This window comes from Cibotium barometz, chromosome 22 (assembly GCF_041138505.1).
Source record: "Cibotium barometz isolate CiBa-2024 chromosome 22, ASM4113850v1, whole genome shotgun sequence".
NCBI lineage: Eukaryota > Viridiplantae > Streptophyta > Polypodiopsida > Cyatheales > Cibotiaceae > Cibotium > Cibotium barometz.
The window spans coordinates 33,001,176-33,022,381 of record NC_141067.1 but is presented as its reverse complement, the minus strand read 5'-3'; the positions used below and the strand labels follow the sequence as shown (position 1 = coordinate 33,022,381).

The window sequence follows — 21,206 nt, the reverse complement described above, 5'->3', positions numbered from 1 at the left end:
TGCACTTGAAGTAGGCTCTGATACCACTGTAACAGGCCGCGGCAGCTTCGGGGAAGATCGGTAACTTCAATGCTCAGAAATCAGCACACTTTTCGCGACGGAACTAACGCACAAAACTGAATGAAGACATGCAGAAAATAGAGAGAGAGAGAGGAGAGAGATAGGGAGAGAGGAGAGGACACAGTATTGGGCCCGAATACCCTCTGTAGGGCCCCCACCTCAAATGGTGTATTTGCTTTATTAGAATGATGCAAATCTGAAAAGAAAATACAGAAAACTTGACCTTTCTTGGCTGAGATAACTCTGCCCTTGACCTGCAATCCTTCACCCCTTTGCGTTAGCAAGCCCTTGGCTGTCTTGGCCCTTTGGTTGCCTTAGCTCTTGGTGAATTATGAGATAACACAACTGAATTGTGGCCTTGGTATTTATACCCCCTAGGATGACCAGTCCGCTGCCTTAAATGCTGTCAGCTGTCCCAGAATAGCTCCACGACTGAATATTACAGCATTAAATGCTGATTAAATCTGTGCATGGCTAAATGCAATGGCTGGGCATTGAAACACATGGATCTAAGGGCTGGGCACTGTGCGCCTGCCTCATATGGAGGCTGGGCAGCCTGGGCTGCCCCACACTTGCCCCATAGCCATTTCAAGGCTGGATAACCTGTCGGCTACCCCTGGCATGCCCCTAGGGCTGTCCTACAGCCCTCCCATGGCCTACCCATGGCTGGTGGGTACAGCCAGGGCCTTCCTGCCCCTCATGGGAGTGGTTTTACACTGTCCCCATCCCACACAAGTACTTGGGGTAGCCCTATGGGCTGGCCCCTTTCCTGTAAGCAAACCCTAACTTATCTACACAATGATCTCGCATCCAGTACCATACCAGATACACAGAGTCACTGACATCATTCCAAAGGGAGACTCACAGCGCGGACTGGCATTGTTTCATGTATAGGACAGTGCACACCTGACCTTGGACTCAAGTGCAGAACAATGCACACCTGACCTCGGACGACTGGGATGGATCCCTCGCTGACTCGTCCCGGACTGGGCTCACATGGGACCAGTTTACCATCCCAAGTCCTGCACCTTCTATACAGATATGTCTACATGGCATCCAAGTGCGGGATGCACGTGATAGAAGGGGCCAGAGGGCCCCTCGCAGTGACTGGACGGGGCCCATCGCCGAGGCAAGTGGGTGCTGCGATAAATGCTTAAAACGGTTCTCTAACATAACCAAATCCTCCTGTACTCTGCCAGCCTAGCGCGCGCGATCGCAGCATTCAGCTCTGGTAGTCGGCTAACAGCCCTGGCACGGGCCAACGATCCACCACTCTTCGGCAACAGAGTCGTCCACGGTCCGGTCCTCGTGCTTGACTGCCTAAGAGCCTACCTCTCTCTCTACGCCCTGGTGAGGATCTGAATGGGGACCGGGGGGGGGGGGGGGGGACCACCGGAGGAGGTCTCCTGGACTGGCGCCGAGGGCAAGCTCTAGCACGGTGCCCCATCTACCTGCAAATGAACACTAGCCAAGAAAGCCTAAGGACTCCACTCGTTGAATGATCGAGTCTCCCCAAAGGCAACGAATGGATATGACATGGGGCATTGTCTCCAGCGAGGCAATACAGATGCCAAGGGATGGAATCTTGGCCGCCCGTGCGAGAGACGAAGCGGTAGTGGCGGGGGGGGGGGGGGGGGGGGGGGGGGGGGGGGGGGATTCCATCAATCTCCCAATGGCTTCACCAATCACCGAAAGAAGAGGAAGGTATTCCTTCCTGAGGCCAGGGAAGCAGACTGTCACGGGAACCGCACAAAGAAGACCTAGACCGTACGCAATGCAACGGGGCTCAACTTCATGACTTGATCTGACGCTCAGACCGCGAAAAGAAAGCCTCGGCCCGCTCCTTCCCAAGAGGAGTTACCTCTGATTGGGCCTCCGCATTCTAGTCTGCCCGACGACCACGACCCTCCAGACACGAGTTACGATCCCCTCATCAGCTCCAGATCCAGGAAATGCTCCACCGCCATTGAGCTACCTTTCCCCATGACATAGCTAAGGGAGACCTCTCGGCCATACTCATTAGCCCCATGCTTGATATCTTGGAGAGTGGTACACCATCTATCGGGGGTTGCTCCTCTCATGTTTCTATGTTCCTGGTATTCCATGATGAGTTTCCATGGACAATTTTTCATCACCCCAGTGAGATAGCTATGTTTTTTATTCTATTTTATTTTCCATTCCATGATGAGATATGCCATGGACATTATTGTATAACTTTGGTCTCATAGGAGACTGGGCCACAGCACTACAGCGAGCCCGACGTCCCAAACTCTCTGGACCTCGCCAACAACACACATCAGCCCAGCTTGAGGAGATCTTGGAGAGGCACAGAGACACCTTCCCATGCCCTGCAGATCTCGAGACCCTCCTACAGGCTAACCCCATGCTCGATATCCTTGATGGCCCCCTCCCCCTGCCGGGGGGGTAGCTCCATAGGTTGTATGATGATGGTGGTCCCACTTTGTAACATATGGCTCGGATTTGACATTCACAACTCATAGTTCTAGTCTTTGTTTTCTTTTGTACCATGATGAGATTACATGGACACTGATATCACTTTTGGTCTCATAGACCCATTGGGTCTTTTAAAGACGTTTAATATAACTCTCTCTCTCTCTCTCCGCACACACAAGGACACTTTCTTGAGAGAGCTTCGTCCCCAACCCTTGACCCCTCCCTCGCCAGCCAACCATCACCAACTTCTTCCGGACCCAGAGGAGGAGGACACCCATATAGGATCCGGTGGACCCACCTCGGGTTACTCTAGACCCACCTCACCCGAGAGAAGTTACCTCAGACTGGGCCTCCGCATTCCAACATGCCCGGCACCCCCAACCCCCCAAACGTGGCCATGATCCCCTCATCGACTCTACATCCAGGACATGCTTCATCGCCATCGAGCTACCTTTCCACGTGACGTAGGTGAGGGAGACCTCTGGGCCATACTCATTAGCCCCATGCTTGATATTTTGGAGAGGGGTATACCGTCTATTGGAGGCTCATGCTCCTCTCACGTTTCATGTTCTTGGTATTCCATGATGAGATTTCCATGAAAAGTTTTGTATCACTCGAGTGATTGTCAGAATACGCAGCAGAAAAGATGACCAGATCTGGGAACACAAGAGCAAACGCAATGCAGAAAACAACAGCAGAAGAGAGAGAGAGCCCCAAGCATGCAGTCGGCCTGCATCAAGGACAGCCGACTGGACACCAAAGGAGCCCACGACCTGCACACAGCAGTCGGCCAGCATAAAAGGTCCACGTCTTGTCTAGACCAGTCGGCCAGCTCCATAATGTGAACACAAACGTACTAATGCAGTCGGCCAGCAAAACTGGGTCCTCCTGCCATCACAGGGCAGCCTCCCATGCCAAAAAAAAAAAAGGGAAAAAATACGGGGAGTGAGGAAAAATGAGAAAACACCTATAAGGGCGGGCACACCCACAACAAAGGCCCTGGTGTCAACATAAAGACAGGAGATGACTTCTAACACCCCCTCTCAGCTCCTGGCTGTGAAACCAACCACAGGGAGCTGGGGCGCCGCCTGAGCAAATCTTGAGATAGCGACTTCGTGAAGAGGTCCACCGTACTGTCCTCCGTCGACAAAACTCTAGCAAGATGTCATCAGCAACGATCTGTTCACGAACAAAGTGCCTCAGGATAACCATGGGTTCTTCCAGTGGAAGCCCAATCCTACAATGCAACCTCTGCAGCCTCACCACCTCACAAGCAGCATCACAAGCAGCCCGGTACTCTGCCTCTGTCGACGACAAGGCAAAAGATGACCGCCTCTTACTGCTCCATAAAACTGCTCCTGGGCCTGAAGTAGATCCCCTCGTGTCCGGATCTCCTCCCCAAACCGAGTCACTCCAACCGTGGAGTCGGATTCCATCAATCAATCCCCCTCCTGTGTAAAAGAGTCCATGATCCTTCACATGCCACAGAAACCACACGATACACAATCCTGCCTCCCAAAGAGTCATCTGCACAACCATGAGCTCAACTGGCTCATCAGGACGTTCCCGTCCAATCTAGTGTCCATCAACCAAATCAATGAGCCATTCTGCTTCCGAGTCAAAGAGGCATCACACTGCTCACAAGGATCAACACCTGTTACGGTGCAAAGCCAAGTCCTGGAAACCTGCTGAAGACCACGCAAGGCCTTCTCAAACCTGTCAACCACCCCCTCTGAATCCGGAACCACAAAGCCTGGAGAATGCACCTCCTTCTACAAGTAATCAACTGCCACTTGCCTAGCTTTCCGAAAGGTCCCCATGGAAAGAACATCCTCATCTACATGAGTTTCTTTGTCCCGAATACTACGAGACATCAGAGCATAAGTTACCTGTTCAGTTTCCTCTGACTGACGAACACAAGAACCACCAATATCAGTACTGGAAGGTTCCTACCAACTGCTGCCATCAACTGGAAAGCTATCCACCATCTGGTCTTGGAAAGCCTGCACCTGCAGCGTATCCACACGTAAGTGGCCATTACCAGACTGCCACTCATCACAAACCTGAGGACCTGGGAGAGAGAGTGCTGAAAGCTTGTAAACTCCATTATCCACTCCGCCTTCCCAAACCACTTGGCCTATTGCTTTGTCCCGAAGAGCAACAAAATGCTCATCAAACTCCACCCGTACGCCAGTCTTGCAAACCTGATGCACTGACAACAGATGAAAACCAAGTGACGGAACATACAACACCTGGGAGGAATGCTTCCCCCCTCTGCCATCGGGAACTATCTCCAACCTGCCCTCACTGTGAACTGGAATAGTGGATATATCCCCAGTAAGAATGTGACCAGAATACCAGCAAAGATCCTGTAAATCTGAACGGGAAGGAGTCATGTGCCTGGAAGCACCACTCTCTAGAATCCACTCCCAAGTATCCATTGCGGAGAATCCTCCAACCTCCTCCCTGCCTGAAGAAAATGAAACATCGGTGTCCATCACCTCCAGGTGCACAAAAGCCGGAGTCTTCATGATTGCTGTGCTGAGGAATCTTCACCCTTCTCGGTCTTCCGCTTGGGACACTACCTCCAATAGTGGCCTTTCTCGCCACAATCATTACAGGTCCTCTCTACCTTTAGTTTCTCGCAGTCAGCGGCGACGGACTTCTTCTCAGAAGACTTCTCCGATGAAGCCTTCCCTTTGCCCATGTTACGGCCTTTCGACCGTTGGCCAATTAAGGCCTCTGAACCTCCACCCTGAGGAGGGTTCGTGAATCGTTCCTCCTGGTCCAAGACCATGGGCACAAGCTCCTCCCATGTGATGGTGCTGAGCCTGCCACCATTGGTAATCAAAGACGAGTAAAATGCTGAGTACTGAGAGGGCAAATACGACAGCAATGTTATGGCCATGTCCTCTGACGATCTCCCCTTCCCAGCCTGAAGAACTTCCTGCTAAAGGGCCTGCAGCTTGTTAATATGCTCCCGCATCGTCAGGGCTCATAACCCGCATCTGTACTTCCAAGGAAATCCTCTTCATGGACGATACCCTGTTATAAAGAGAAGCCAAATGCTGCCATATATCTCTGGCCAGCGTCATATGTCTTACATGATTGATTACCTACGGTGTGCAGTTGAGGAAGGTAAATGAATGGACCCTGGCATTGACACGATCCCACATCTGTGCATGTGCCTCCAGGTCCTTTCGGATCAACGGTAACTCCCCCTCCTCTACTTCCGGCCATGGAACCCCAACAACGATGAAATCAGCGAGGTCGTAAGACTCCAGAACAGATATCATCATAACCTTCCATATGCCGTAGTTGTTCCCGTCCAACTGACGGTCCACCGGGAACGTGGGGAGTGTAGGGATCTTCACATGCCTCGCGGCCATCTCTAATAGATCTGCCATTGTGGGGATGTACTCTGAAAAAGGGTGGGTGGGTGGGAACAAAGAAGAACTTACACCTGCAAGTGGCTGTCCAGCAAATCAGCCCGCCGTCCTCTTGCTTCTCCTCTTCCCAAACAGTCTCGTACAGTCCACCAATTAGCAACACAACAGTCCCCCTCTTGCTGCAAGGAACAATACTAATTGTAATGCATAAGATGTAGACCCCCTCAATGTATCCCCTATCTCCATAGTTTTTCATTACGCTTTATTTTGTATATGAGCTTTTTGGAATCATACACTTATGTAATTCTGCCAAGTATTGTAATTGAATTTCGACATTCTTAAAAACCATGATTTGTAATTATCCTTTTTTTTTCTATTTGTCATGTTTTATCTACATTACGCTTGTCGATGATGACGAGTAGGACATGAAGTTGTGTTAGTTTGACTATGTCTACATGAGAAGAAAAGAGTTGGGGCAGACTAGGGAGTCCTGTGCAAACTCACAAATCCCAAGAACAATCAAGAGCCTAGGGCTCTGATACCATGTCAGAATACGCAGCGGAGATGATGACCAGATCTGGGAACACGAGCAAACGCAATGCAGAAAACAACAGCACAAGAGAGAGAGAGATAGAGGCGTGTAACTCTACTCTATATACACAAAGAAGATCCCGAAGTGATACAATACTGGCAAGGGACTGTGGGGCCATTTTATATGGCCCTAAGCATGCAGTCGGCCTACACTAGGGACAGCTGACTGGACACCAAAGGAGCCCACGACCTGCACACAGCAGTCAGCCAACATAAAAGGTCCACGTCCTGTCCAGACCAGTCGGCCAGCTCCATAATGTGAACACAAACGTACTGATGTAGTCGGCCAGCAAAACTGGGTTCTCCTACCATCACAGGGCAGCCTCCCATGCCAAAAAAAATAGGGAAAAAATACGGGGAGTGAAGAAAAATGAGAAAACACCTTCAAGGGCGGGCACACCCACAACAAAGGCCCTGGTGTCAACATAAAGACAGGAGATGACTTCTAACAGTGATATGGTTTTGTTTGTTTCTATTTTACTTTCCATTCCATGATGAGATATGCCATGGACATTATTGTATCACTTTGGTCTCATAGGCGCAATGGGTATTTAGTAGATGCTTAGGGAGACCTCTCGGCCATACTCATTAGCCCCATGCTTGATATTTTGGGAGTGGTATACCATCTACTTGGAGCTGATGTTGCTCTCATGTTTCTATGTTCTTAGTATTCCATGATGAGTTTCCATGGACAGTTTTGTATCACCCCAGTGAGATAGCTATGTTTATGTTTTCTTTCTGTTTTATTTTCCATTCCATGATGAGATATGCAATGGACATTATTGTATCACTTTGGTCTCACAGGCCCATTGGGTCTTTAGTAGGCGCTCTCTCTCTCTCTCTCTCTCTCTCTCTCTCTCTCTCGCCTGCAACCGCATAGTCACCCAACTTTCTCTCTCTTCGAACATGTCGCCTCCCTCTCTCTCTTCGAACCTGTCGCCTCCCGCCTGCTGACCTCTGTTGCCTCCCTCTCTCTCTGTTGGAAATAAGTGCACACTAGGTGTACTATTTCTAGTCTAGTTTCACTTAAGTCTTTGTGTCTTGAGTCTAGTGCCATGTGGCATCTCTACATTTATCCCATAAGTCAGTCTACTCAAATCTTGTACTTCTCACCTATATATTGTAGGTGTCACATCAATGAAAGTATCAATCTTGTGTCTTGTCTACACTCATCTCAAGGTAACTCTTTGTCTTTCATTTGTTTTGTTTCATTTCTAGTTTTGCTCTTACTTTCATATTTCTTACATGGTATCAGAGCCAGCCTTTCCTAGTTCATTTCCAGCTTGATGCTGCCCTGATTCTCTTCTACCTTGCCTCGTCGCTCGTTATCCTCTCCATCGTGCTCAAGTTCTGGCCGCCTATTTCCTGCCCCAGATCTGCGCCATTCCACTCAGGAATCTGCCCGCCATTTTCTGCGCCAGTTTTTGCTGCCTGCGTTGGCCTGTTTACAGTTGCTGCTGCCTGCGCTTCACCCTCTACAGGCTGCGCATCACTCCATACCTGCAGCTACTGTCGGCCTCCCTCTTTGGATGAGCAGCACTTGTGTTGCCCCGACATCTGCTCTTGCTCCTGGCCCCCGTGCTGCTCCTGAAATTTTGCGCCATCTTCTTCAACAGGCTGCACTTCTCCAGGAGCTGCCCGAGGTTCTGCAACAAATTCTCCACCTCTGCTTGCTCTCCGGTCTCTCTAGGTATCGTGGCCCTGTACTACATCTTTCTCTATTTGCAAAAATCTCTGTTCGCAGCTCTCTCTCTTTCTCTCTCTCTCGGGTTACCCCTGAAAGGGTGGAAGACCTGAGGAAAAAAACCAAAGTGGTATGCTTCAATATTTTCAGTTCTATTTTTCTTCAAAAATAATTCAAAACTGAACTCTCTCTTGTAAGGGAATAGACACTGCCCTTGCATCATTAGCAAGAGGTAAGACCTTCCCACATGGCATCTTCTACCCATTCTCTCATGTCTATCGACAAATTCAATGGGTCCAACTTTCATACTTGGCAAATCAAAATCAAGTGCCATCTTATGAAAGAAGGCCTGTGGGATGTTGTTCATCATGCTACTCCCGAAGATTCCGACATTGAGCAAGTTATCACTTATGCTCCCACTGCCAAGAATGACAAAGCCTATGCTATCATCTTGCTCGGTCTTGGAGATGATTACATTCATCACATCTCCGACATACAGTCTGCTTCTCGAGCATGGATCACTTTGGATACCCTGTTTGGACCCCGCTCTAAAAACTCTAAGATTGCACTTATGATCTCATTCTTTGATCTATATATGCAGGAGGGAGCTACTATAGCCTCTCATGTCAATTATTTTCGCAGTCTTATGGTTCAGCTTGCATCAGTGAAGTCCCCCATCTCCGAAGATATTGCTATTGCTGTGCTTCTCAAAAGCTTACCTGACACCTATGCTACTCTTGTCACTACCTTCAAGTATCACAATAATCCTACTCTTGAAGGCATCATCAATGCTCTCCAAGAAGAGGAAAGAACAAAACAACAAAAGGTAACTGACACTGCATTTTTAGCAAAGAAAGGAGGTTCTAAGGTAAGAAAGCCTTGCCCCCATTGTGGAAAAACTAATCATATGGAGAAGGACTGCTTCAAGGCTCATCCATGCACCATTTGTGGCCGTGATAATCACCGGGAGAAGGACTGCTACTCTAAAACCTCTACATCAGCCCCTGCATCTGCCTCAGCACATGTTGCTGCAGCATCTACAACAGCAGATCTTGCTGTTCATTCCTCACATGATGAGGAATGGGCTTTCTGATTACTTCACCTTTCTTGTCTCCCACTTTGACCACCAATGATGTAGGTCAAGGGGTTCTAGTGTCTTACTCATTATGCTTTTTGACCTCTCTCTTGTCCCTACCCAAGAGGCAGCGATTGCCCTTGAGGAGGGGTTGTCTTCAAGGTCCATCTGTTTGTCTACAGTCAGTCTTCTGTCTATCTAGTCTTGTCTGTCTATCTATCTGTTGTCTGTCTATCTGTCTATCAATCTAACTGTGTCTTGTTTTAGATCCATCTTGTCCCTACCCTTGTGGACCCATATGAGGATATCACTTGAGGAGGGGTGTCTCAGGATCTTTTTTGTCTCTCATGTCTAGTCTCTCAGTCTATCAGTCTTTATGTCTATCTTCTAGTCTTGTCTTTTTTTTGTCTTCCTCCTAGTGTCCACTTAAGGAGGGTGTTGGAAATAAGTGCACACTAGGTGTACTATTTCTAGTCTAGTTTCACTTAAGTCTTTGTGTCTTGAGTCTAGTGCCATGTGGCATCTCTACATTTATCCCATAAGTCAGTCTACTCAATCTTGTACTTCTCACCTATATATTGTAGGTGTCACATCAATGAAAGTATCAATCTTGTGTCTTGTCTACACTCATCTCAAGGTAACTCTTTGTCTTTCATTTGTTTTGTTTCATTTCTAGTTTTGCTCTTGCTTTCATATTTCTTACACTCTCTTCGAACCTGTGTCGCCTCCCTCCCGCCTGCTGCCCCGCCTCTATCTCTCTTCGAACCTCTGTCACCTCCCTCTCCCGCCTGCTCACTCTCTCTCTCTCTCTCTCTCTCACTTCGCTTCCTTCGCCTCGCCTCCTTCGTTCTCTCGTGTAGCTGCCTCTGGCCTCTCTCTCTCTGTGGGAAGCGCTACAGACATGCACAGAGCTCTTCCTATGGCCAAGGGTTAATTAATTTTTAACCCGAAACCAGCCTTTTTCAGCCCAAGACAAGATGGAGAGGATTGACATTGAAGACCTGATCAAGGCAGCCATCCAACAACACAAGAAAGAGACGGACAATGCAATTAATATGGTCAACCGGAGCTCAAAGATGCAGAGATCGCAAATCTCAAGACACAAGAAAGAGGCGGACAATGCAATTAATATGGTCAACCGGAGCTCAAAGATGCAGAGATCGCAAATCTCAAGATAGAAGAAGCACGTGCTCAACATAAGCTCGAGGAAGGTGAAATTCAGCCCGTCATGATGGAGGAGCTGAACACCATCAAGGCCCAAGTGAGAACACTTCAAGAGGGAGAAGAAAAGAAGGCCCGGGAGACCTCCTCGTGGGTGGAGGTGCTCACGAAGACGCAAAAACAAGTAGATGAAACGGAGAAATGGATAGAAGTGGTCAAGAAAGGTAAGAACAGGGAGGCCGAAAGCACATCTACCTCGAAGATTATCAACCTAACCATTGAGGAGGAACAAAGAAGAAAGACAAGGGAACTTCATGTGCAGATCACGGGGCTTAAGGTCGGTGACAATGTAGAGGAGGAAGCCAAAGACTTATACACACGCATGGGCATTTCGATGCCTACACACACGGGGGCTTGGAGAGTGGGCAAGAAAGACAAGAATGGAGGAGAGAGCTCGAAGGGTAGAGCTCTCATTTTACGCTTTTCCACCTTGGAGGCCAAGAACGATTTCTTGGCCAAGCGCTCCGCCCTTAAGAAAACGGGCATCTTTTTAGGAGATGACCTCACCTTGGCACAGCTAGCACATATGAGGGAGTGCATGCCGGAGATTAGGGCAGCCAGAGAAAAAGGGAAGCTAGCATTTTACAGAGGAGGCAGAGTGGTGATACTAGAGAGACGCACCACCTGACGGTGGGAGACCTATGGGACCAGTCTGAGACTTGCAGTATGGAACTGCAACGGAGCAATGAGACTGGATGTGGGGGCCTTTGAGGACAGCTTTAGAGATAGGGACATCATCTTCTACTCGGAGACACGTCAGGCCCCAGGCAGCACATTACCGAGAGTGGCGGGATACAGATGGGAGACGACTTGTAGACAGGAGGCCCGTTCGAAGCATGGTGGTCGCAGATCTGGAGGAGTTGCAGTTCTTTTTAGAGAGGAGCTTCAGCCACTCATCCATGTTATGCGCCGTGATGAGAGCGCGAGGTACATGTGGGTCAGACTGAGGGCAGATGAGGGTAGACCCCTATACATTGCTATATGTTACTTTCCACCCAGCACATCTCATTATGCAGCGCCCAAGGGGCAATCTCCATATATGATTCTAGATGAGGACATATGGGAGTTCTCCAGGGAGGGAGATGTTATCATACTTGGGGACTTTAATGCTCGAACGGCTCAGTACCAGACCTCCTTCTTTGACACTTCGGAGGAGATGTTGAGAGAGATAGATGTGGAGGAGATGTGTTTGACTCGGAGATCACAGGATGAGGTGGAGTGTACTGAGTATGGGAGATACCTCTTGGAGATGGGGACTGCACATGGGCTGGCCATTTTAAATGGCCTAGAGAGGTATCCACTTGCCAGTGGCTTTACTTGCTTTCCACACAGACATGGGGCCAGCACAGTGGATTATGTTCTAGCCTCGCCAACCTTCATCCCGAGTATCTTGGATTTTGCAATTGGGATTTTGCAATTGGCCCCAGGCCCATCGGAGTTACGGTGGATCATGCACTTCTCTCCTTTACAGTGGATTTCCAGTACAGTACCCGCCAGGTTGGGCAGTCCTCCTATCACCCGAGATATACCTTCTGTAGAGAAACTGATGGAGTATACACCGCAGAGATCTACAGCCTGTTGAGTGCAGAGGATCCACAGAGGCCATTAGCAGAGCTCACACAGATCCTGACAGAGGCTTTACATACAGCTGCAACGACGGCCTTCCCACACACGCAGCCCACAGTACGACCACGTCCTGGGAGCATGCCCTAGAATAGTTTGTATGATGACGACTGTAGGGAGCTCAGAGCCCGGCTACAGAGAGAGGTGGCCACAGGTGTTACTACATATAGACAGTCACGCATCATCTTTCGATCCCTCATTCGGCGGAAGAAGAGAGCATTCTTAGCTCGGCTGGAGAGAGACATCTATCAGTTGTTTTTGAGTCAGGATTCTGGGGAGGCGTGGAGATTGCTTAGAGAGCACCCCCCGCCTCCGGCCATTACCTCTCCAGATACATGGGGCGAGTATGCAGCCTCCCTCTACACAGTACCATGGCAACCACCACTACCGAACCCTCCAGAGCCTTGTGCACCCACTTCTACCTTCTTCACAGCAGGGATGGTGAGGAGGGCCATCAACAGATTGCATACAGGGAGGGCACAAGATCATGAGGGCATTGTAGCCGAGCATTTCATACATGCTAGAGATATGATTGTAGACTTGCTAGCTCTCATGTTTAATAGAGCCATGTGTGAGGGGTTTCCTGGGACTTGGAGTACTTCCACGATTGTGCCGGTACTCAAGTCTGGAGATCCGAGCCTGCCGACTAACTACCGCACCATTATGATTGGTCACTCGCTGGCCAAGCTATATGCCTCTATTCTTGAGCAGGAGTTGAGCAGATGGGCAGAGAGACAAGGGGTCCGTGCTCAAGGACAAGCCGGTTTCAGGAGGAGATTCTCTACTTTGGATCATATCTTTACCCTCAGGGCTATCATTGAGGAGGGCAGAGCACATGGGAGGAGGATCTACTGTGGCTTTGTGGATTTCCGCAAGGCCTTTGACACAGTGCCCAGAGCTAGACTGATGCGCAGGCTGCAAGACTTGGGGGTTCCATGTGAGCTCATTTGGGGTATTATGGCACTTTATGAGACAGTAGTTGGGCAGGTGCGGACTTCAGAGAGTCTCTCCCAGCCAGTACACTCCACTATAGGGGTGAAACAGGGCTGCCCGCTCTCTCCGACTCTATTTGGACTATCATTGATGAGATCTCTGATTATATTGGGACACGAGGGGACAGAGGAGCCCAGTTGGCACTTGGATACCCCTGCTCTTATATGCTGATGATATTGTGCTTATAGCAGACTCACCAGAGGGTATGCAGAGGCAATTGGATACTTTACATGCTTATGCACAGGACAGTGGGCTCTCAGTTAACCTTGGTAAGACCAAGGTTATGGTGTTTAACACTACAGCTCAGTGGGTTTGGAGATCAGCGCCTATTTTCACATATGGGCAGGAGACAGTGGAGTATGTTGACTCATACACATATCTTGGAGTGGTGTTCACTGGGCCCACATTTTCCATGAGGGGGGCAGCAAAGGCCAAATTGACTAGAGGATATGCAGCACTAGGAGGTCTAGAGAGGATGTGCTCACAGGTACAGTTTCAGGAGCCACGCACTAAGCTGTGGCTTTTTGACACGCTGGTCACATCGGCTATGCTATATGGAGTACAGATCTGGGGGCCTAGCCTAGATCGTCACAGTCGATCAGGACGCACATACGATGGATGGAGATCGATGGAGAGACCACTTGTGTCCATGATCTCCAGGATGATTCGGGCTAAGGCCTCGGTACCCCATGAGATTATTAGAGCCGAGATGGGAGCACCACCGATCGTAGTCGAGGCTCTTGCTAGATCAGTGTCCTTCATTCATAGCACCTGGGAGCTTCCCCGACACCGGTATGCACGACTTGCTTTAGAGTCCTCTCATCAGCTAGCCATGGAGGGAGACACTTCATGTTGGTATGCGCAGATAGCATCCTGGTTTGACCTCCACGGGTTCAGTTTAGACAGACTTCCACCCTTCGAGTACTCTCTGGAGGCACCCCCTCTCACCTTGACACATTCTAAGATTAGTAGAGTCATCAGACAGGACCTCATTCAGTTAGACACTAGGAGGACATGGCTAGAGCCCTCACAGGAGTTGGGGACGAAGATGGCTTTCTATAGAGACCATCTTCTCCGCACCACTGAGGATGGCTTTATACTTAGACCGAGCTACATGGATACCCATCTGTCTCATGGATTGAGGTGCGCCATTGGGCAGATCCGCACCTCTTCACGTCAGTTAGAGATAGAGACAGGCAGATTTAGAGGCATACCTCCAGGGGACAGGATTTGTCAGATTTGTTGGATAGAGCCAGAGACGGAGGAGCACTACATCTGTCGCTGCACAGCATATTATGAGATTCGAGGGCACTACCATTGCCTTTTCAGAGAGGGATTTGGACCACTGGCTAGAGTCATGGACTATTGTGATCAGCGATGCTTGGATTTTTATCGATCCGCAGGCTCAGAGAGTCCATTATCAAGAGCAGACACCCGACTGGCAGGGAGTCCACACAGAGACAGATTACTGACTTCTTTAGAGGGACTACCCGAGCCGACAGCCCAGCAGTGGGCACCCCGTGGGACTCCAGTTGAGAGAGATATCCAATTGGGGAGATCTAGACGCCCGAGGGTTCGCGGATCCTCACATCGGAGACGGTGCCTACATCGGAGGATTCAGAGCATCATCGCGAGGCATCGGGCTCATCCGACCAGGCATCTCACTATGGCAGATATCCAGGCCATCTGGCAGAGACCCATGCTAGAGCTCCTAGGATGATTACGACTCCAGCCATATACTGTTGTACTCATTGTTTTATACTCCCCCATATTCATGTATTCAGGTATCCATGTACTCATGTACCCCATTTTGACTAGTAGCATTAGCTTCCCCCCTACTGATGTATTGTGGGGCTATCTCTTTTCTTTTCCAGACAGTGTATCAGATGTCACATGGTTGTAACTTTGGTCTCATAGGTCACTTTGGCCTTTTGAAGACGTTAATATAACATTTCATTTCTCTCTCTCTCTCTCCATTGGATGTAGGGTTGCAGAGATCAGCACACGACGAGGGGGAGATTGCAGATTATGGCAGGCATTTTCTCACACTCGGGAGTGCACATGGGTTGGTCATATACAATGGCTTATCGTCGAGATGGCAAGGATGAGATGCTCTCACACACTGGAACTCTAAAGGGGGGATGTGCGGGGTTTCACGATTTCCAGTCGGCCCATTGGCATAGTAGCCGATCATGCATACCTGTGTTTCACACTAGTAGGTAGATCCCCGAGAGATGGGCCAGCCACTCATCTACCTAGGTACCCGATAGATCAGTTTACACGTGAGACAGTTGGGGTTTACCGAGATGTAGTATCTGATGGCTTGTTTGCTTTAGACCCACATAGCCCTCTAGACGAGATCACGAGAGGATTGGTAGGTGTACTACATGCATCCGCCTCATATGCGTTTCCCTACACTATGATCCCTTCCACCCCCCCCCCTCCCCTATTATGAGATCCGAGGGAGATACCATTGCCTCTTCCGAGAGGGTTTTGGGGCGTTACGCAGGGTCATGGAGTTTGAGGATCAGAGATGCCTGGGATTGTTCCTACTTGAGCTCAGGAGACACAGAGAGACCCTCTTGGCAGACAGGAGACCGAGTCATGATGTACCTAGACAGAGGACCCTGACAAATTTCTTCGGCACCAGCACCAGCAACCCAGCCCACACACCTCCTGATACCTCCTCCATTGGGCCATCAGGGCACAGACCACGCTCCCAAGGAGTCACCACTGATAGAGCAGTCATCTTATGTCGTGCTCGTCGGCCACACCCACCAGGATCCCGACCAGGGCATCCTCACCATCGCCAAATCAGAGCCATTATTGCTCGGCATCAGAGGCGCCTACCTCGCTTCTACGACATTATTGCTCGGCATCTTATGTCGTGCTCGTCGACCACACCCACTAGGATCCCGACCACGGCATCCTCACCATCGCCAGATCAGAGCCATTATTGCTCAGCATCGGAGGTGCCTACCTCTCCATTCTAGACAGCCCCATGGTGGAGATATTTGATCTAAGGAGAGGGCAACACTTCAACTGATCAGCATACATGGATCTACCTGATATACATTTTCTAGTATTTTCCAGGATTTTCCACTTAGTATCACCTCGGAGTCTTACAATTCTGTTCTTTTAACTGTAAGACAATCAGTTTATTGTACTTTTTTAGTCTCATTTAGTTGTTCTCTTTGATGAGACACTAACTTCAGATGTACTCTCAATTTTGGTCTCATAGGCCATTATGGCCTCTTAGAGACGTTAATATATCGTTTCATTTCATTTCTCTTTCTCTCTCTCTCTCTCTCTCAAGGAAGAGATATATGTCCAATTGAAGGGAGAAATACAAGCCCAAGTACGGGTTGAGACGGAATTAGACCAAGCCTTGATGCACACGGAAATGAAAAAAAGAGATGCAGAAATGGAAGGATGACATGCTCCGAGAGATTGGCACAACAGTTGCATCGTACGAAGGCACTTTGAAGACATGTATGGCTGACCACGAAAAAGACATCACAGAAATGCAAAACACTTTGGAATCATGTAAGGCAAAAGTGGCTACAGGTGAGAAGGAAATGCATTCATGGGCTGAAATTGCCAGTGCCACAAAGAAACAAATTGAGGAAGTCAACCCATGGATTGAAGTAGTAAAAAAACAGAAGGATACACCAGTCCAATAAAGTAGAGGTGATGAAAGCTACATTGGAAGAGGAAGCCAAGAGACGGGCACGTGCCTTACATGTACGTGTAGTTGGGTGGGAAGATAAGGGAAATCCCCAAGAGGATGCAAAAGCTCTTGCAACAAAAATTGGAGCCACTGATGTACCCATTACCGGAGCATGGCGAGTAGGCAAAGATGAAACCAGGGCGAAGATATTGATCATCAGGTTTGGTGACTTGGAGAAGAAGAAGGCCTTCCTCTCCAAAAGGATGGCCCTTAAGGGGGAAAAGATTTATTTGGATGAGGACCTTACACCGGCACAGATAGCACACCGGAAGGAACACATGCCGCGTGTACTTGAGGCAAGCAAACAAGGGAAATGAGCGGTATACAAAGATGGCCGAGTCATCATTACGGAGAGGAGGCCCGCTTGACGGTGCGCGGCCTATGAGACCTTGCGATTCACGGTGTGGAATTGCAACGGAGCCCTTAGAACAGATGCAGGATACTTTGAGGATACTTTCAGACACAGTGATATTGCTATGTATACGGAGACCCATCAGTGCACAAACAAGAGGCTTCCTGACGTCCGGGGTTATAGATGGGAATCAGTTTTCCTCCCTCAACCACGCACAGTGGGAGGTACCAGAGGATCTGGAGGAGTGGCAATACTTTACAGGGAGGACCTTCGTGACAAAATACATGTGGTGCATAGAGATGCAGATGCAAGGTACATGTGGGTCCGAATATGCAGAGAGGGGCTCCGCGAGCTATATGTGGCGGTATGCTACTTTCCCCCAGCCCACTCTAGGTTTGCACCATCAGGAGAGTTGCCCTATATACCACTATATGATGATATCATGAGGTTTGCCAGCATGGGAGACTTTAATGCACGTACAGGCACAAAGCAGACAGAGTTGTATGATACTCAAGAGGCTATGTACCGGGAGATCACGGCAGAGGATGTAGGGTTGCAGAGATCAGCACACGATGAAAGGAAGATTACAGATTATGGCAGGCATTTTCTCACACTCGGGAGTGCACATGGGTTGGTCATATACAATGGCTTATCGAGATGGCAAGGATCAAATGCTCTCACACACTGGAACTCTAAAGGGAGAGCGAGCACAGTGGACTACTTGATGGGATCTCCTTCATTGATACCTCCTGATGTGCAGGGTTTCACGATTTCCAGTAGGCCCATTGGCATAGCAGCCGATCATGCATACCTGAGTTTCACACTAGTAGGTACATCCCCAAGAGATGGGCCAGCCACTCTTCTACCTAGGTACCCAAGATATCAGTTTACATGTGAGACAGTTGGGGTTTATCGAGATGCAGTATCTGATGGCTTGTTTGCTTTAGACCCGCATAGCCCTCTGGACGAGATCACGAGAGGATTGGCAGGTGTACTACATGCATCTGCCTCATATGCGTTTCCCTGCACTATGATCCCTTCCACCCACCCCCGCAGCACTGCCCCACAGAACAGTTGGTATGATGATGAGTGTCGTGAGACACGAGCACATCTACAGCGTGAGATTGCCATTGGGTCTCACACGCATAGACAAGCCAGGATGATCTTTCGGCGCCTTGAGCGGAGTAACAAACGAGCCTATCTGGCTAAGCTAGAGGAGGAGATCTACCAACTCTTCCTAGGGAAGGACAGCAAGAGGGCATGGAAGATGTTTCAAGAGAGACAGCCTGGTACTCCGATTACTGCACCTGCGGCATGGCATACTTATGCTAGAGAGCTATATGATGAACCAGGACAGCCCCCCACCCCCCCTCCACTGGGAGGTAGACCGGCTAGCAGCAGAATTTTTACTATGCGGATGGTGCTAGATGCGATAGACAGGTTACAGAATGGAAAGGCACAGGATCATGATGGGCTAGTTAAAGAGCACTTCTCATATGCACGAGACACTTTGGCTCCGCTCATCGTACATGTGTTTAATCGTGCCATTTGTGAGGGTTTCCCGACAAGCTGGACAGAGCATATCATTGAACCACTTTTTAAGAGTGGGGACCCCATGGTACCAGGCAACTACAGGACGATCATGATTGGTCATTACTTGGCCAAATTATATGGCTCTATATTGGAGTCGGAGCTGGGCCGATGGGCAAAGAGGCATGGTCATCGAGCACATGGACAGGTTGGCTTCAGGAGAGGATTTACTACATTGGATCACATACTAACACTTCGGGCACTTATTGAAGAGGGCAGGGCACAGAAGAGAAGGATATACTGCTGCTTTGTGGACTTCCGCAAAGCCTTCGATACCGTACCACGTGCCAGGCTTATGCACAGATTGCATGACATTGAGGTACCCGAGGATATGCAGTGGGGGATATATGCTTTGTATGAGTATGTGACAGGCAAAGTCCGAGCTCCAGGCGGACTATCTGATAGGGTGACAAGCACGATAGGGGTGAAGCAGGGATGCCCGCTATCGCCCACCCTCTTTCGACTGTACATTGATGCGGTCTCTGATTATGTAGACAGATTGGGAGGCCCAGAGGCATGCCTGGCAGGGGTGTTGATACCCATCTTGTTATATGCTGATGATATTGTTCTAATCTCAGACTCTCCGGAGGGATTACAGAGACACCTGGATGCATTACAGGCTTTCTGTGCGGATAGAGATCTGACAGTGAACCTTGGGAAAACCAAGGTTATGGTGTTTAACACCACACAGGCATGGGTGACAAGATCAGAGCCTCAGTTCACTTTCCGAGGGGAGCCGGTAGAGTACGTCAGGTCATATGTGTACTTGGGAGTTACTTTCACAGGACCGCGTTTCTCCCTGAAGGAGGCAGCAGCAGCTAGATTAGCTCCAGGGCATGCAACCTTGGGGGCACTTGAGAGGCAGTGTGCACACATGCAGTTTTAGGAGCCACGCACCAAATTGTGGCTATTTTATACGCTTGTCACACCCACCCTCCTGTACGGAGCTCCAATTTGGGGGCCCAGTATACATCACAGATCTCAGAGAGGGACAGATTGTTAGAAGTCATCTCCTGTCCAGTTTTATACACCAGGGCCTTTGTTGTGGGTGTGCCCGCCCTTATGAGGTGTTTTATCATTTTTCCCCACTCCGTATTTTTTCCTATTTTTTTCCCCATTTTTCTATGGCTTGGGAGGCAGCCCTGAGGTGGCGGGAGGGCCCAGTTGCTGGCCGACTGAAGGCACTGGTCCACGACTCCCTTACTGAGTTGGCCGACTGCTGACACACTGGCCGACTGGCTGTTTTTAGCTGGTCGTGGAGATTCAGCAACAGTCGGCTGCCTACAGCAGGCCGACTGCACATGTGGGGGCATATAAATAGGCCCCCACCCCCATACCACTCATTGTATCTTATTCAGGATCTTCTTGTGTATATCAGAGCAGAGTTACACGCCTACATCTCTCTCTCTCTCTTGTGCTGTTTTTTTGCATGCGTTTTTTTGCTCGTGTTCCCAGATCTGGTCATCATCTCCGCTGCGTATTCTAACACAGATGAGGGATGGAGGCAAATGGAGAGACCACTGATTATGATGATTGCCCGCATGATTCGGAGCAAATCATCAGTACCACATGAGATTGTTGGGGCTGAGCTGGGTGCCCCACCAGTAGTAACCGAGGCCCTATTCCAGGCAGTTAACCTTTTACAGCAGCTATGGGAGCTCCCTCAGCAGAGGTACTCCCGATTGGCATTGACCTCATCCATACAGTTGGCAGGGGATGGAGATACTCATTGCTAGTACGCTCAGATGAGAGCATGGTTTGACCTACATGGTTTGCGGATAGAGGCACTACCACCCTTCCAGTGCAATCTGGATTGTCCATTTTTGGATCTCACCCACTCAGAGCAAAACCGCGTGATCAGGATGGATATCATCAGAGTGGACACAGAGAGGACATAGACTAGTCCCCTTGAGCCCTTGGACACGAAAATGGCTCAAGGGGACATAGACTAGTCCCCTTGAGCCCTTGGGCACGAAAATGGCTCATTACAAGAGCCATTTTCTACACGTCTCACCGGATGATTTTATCACACGCCCGGCGTACATGGATGTACACCTATCACATGGGATACGTTGTGCCATTGGACAGATCTGGACCTCATCGCACCAGCTGCGGATTGAGATAGGGCGATATGTACATCAGATCTTGGAAAACCCCATTTGTCAGCTATGCTACCAGGAGGTAGAGACAAAGGAACACTACATTTGCCGATGTAGAGTCTATTATGAGATCCGAGGGAGATATCACTGCCTCTTCCGAGAGGGTTTTGGGCCGTTACGTAGGGTCATGGAGTTTGAGGATCAAAGATGCCTGGGATTGTTTCTACTTGAGCTCAGGAGACACAGAGAGACCCTCTTGGCAGACAAGAGGTCGAGCCATGATGTACCTAGACAGAGGACACTGACAGATTTCTTCGGCACCAGCACCAGCAACCCAGTCCACAC

The 21,206-nt window shown here is 49.4% G+C and overlaps 2 protein-coding genes and 1 pseudogene across 5 annotated transcripts in view; 2 read left to right on the top strand and 1 right to left on the bottom strand.

Annotated features, from left to right (window-relative positions):
- LOC147626558 (histone-lysine N-methyltransferase ATX3-like) overlaps window positions 1-21,206 on the bottom strand; it is a 105,540-nt gene that overhangs the window by 40,219 nt on the left and 44,115 nt on the right. The gene's annotated exons all lie outside the window — the stretch shown is intronic.
- LOC147626560 (uncharacterized) lies at window positions 10,231-11,230 on the top strand. Its single transcript, XM_086816223.1, has 2 exons — window positions 10,231-10,386; window positions 10,428-11,230. The coding sequence occupies exons 1-2, from the start codon at window positions 10,231-10,233 to the stop codon at window positions 11,100-11,102; spliced, it is 831 nt and encodes a 276-aa protein (XP_086672349.1). The 3' UTR covers window positions 11,103-11,230.
- LOC147626559 (uncharacterized) lies at window positions 11,120-13,261 on the top strand (annotated as a pseudogene).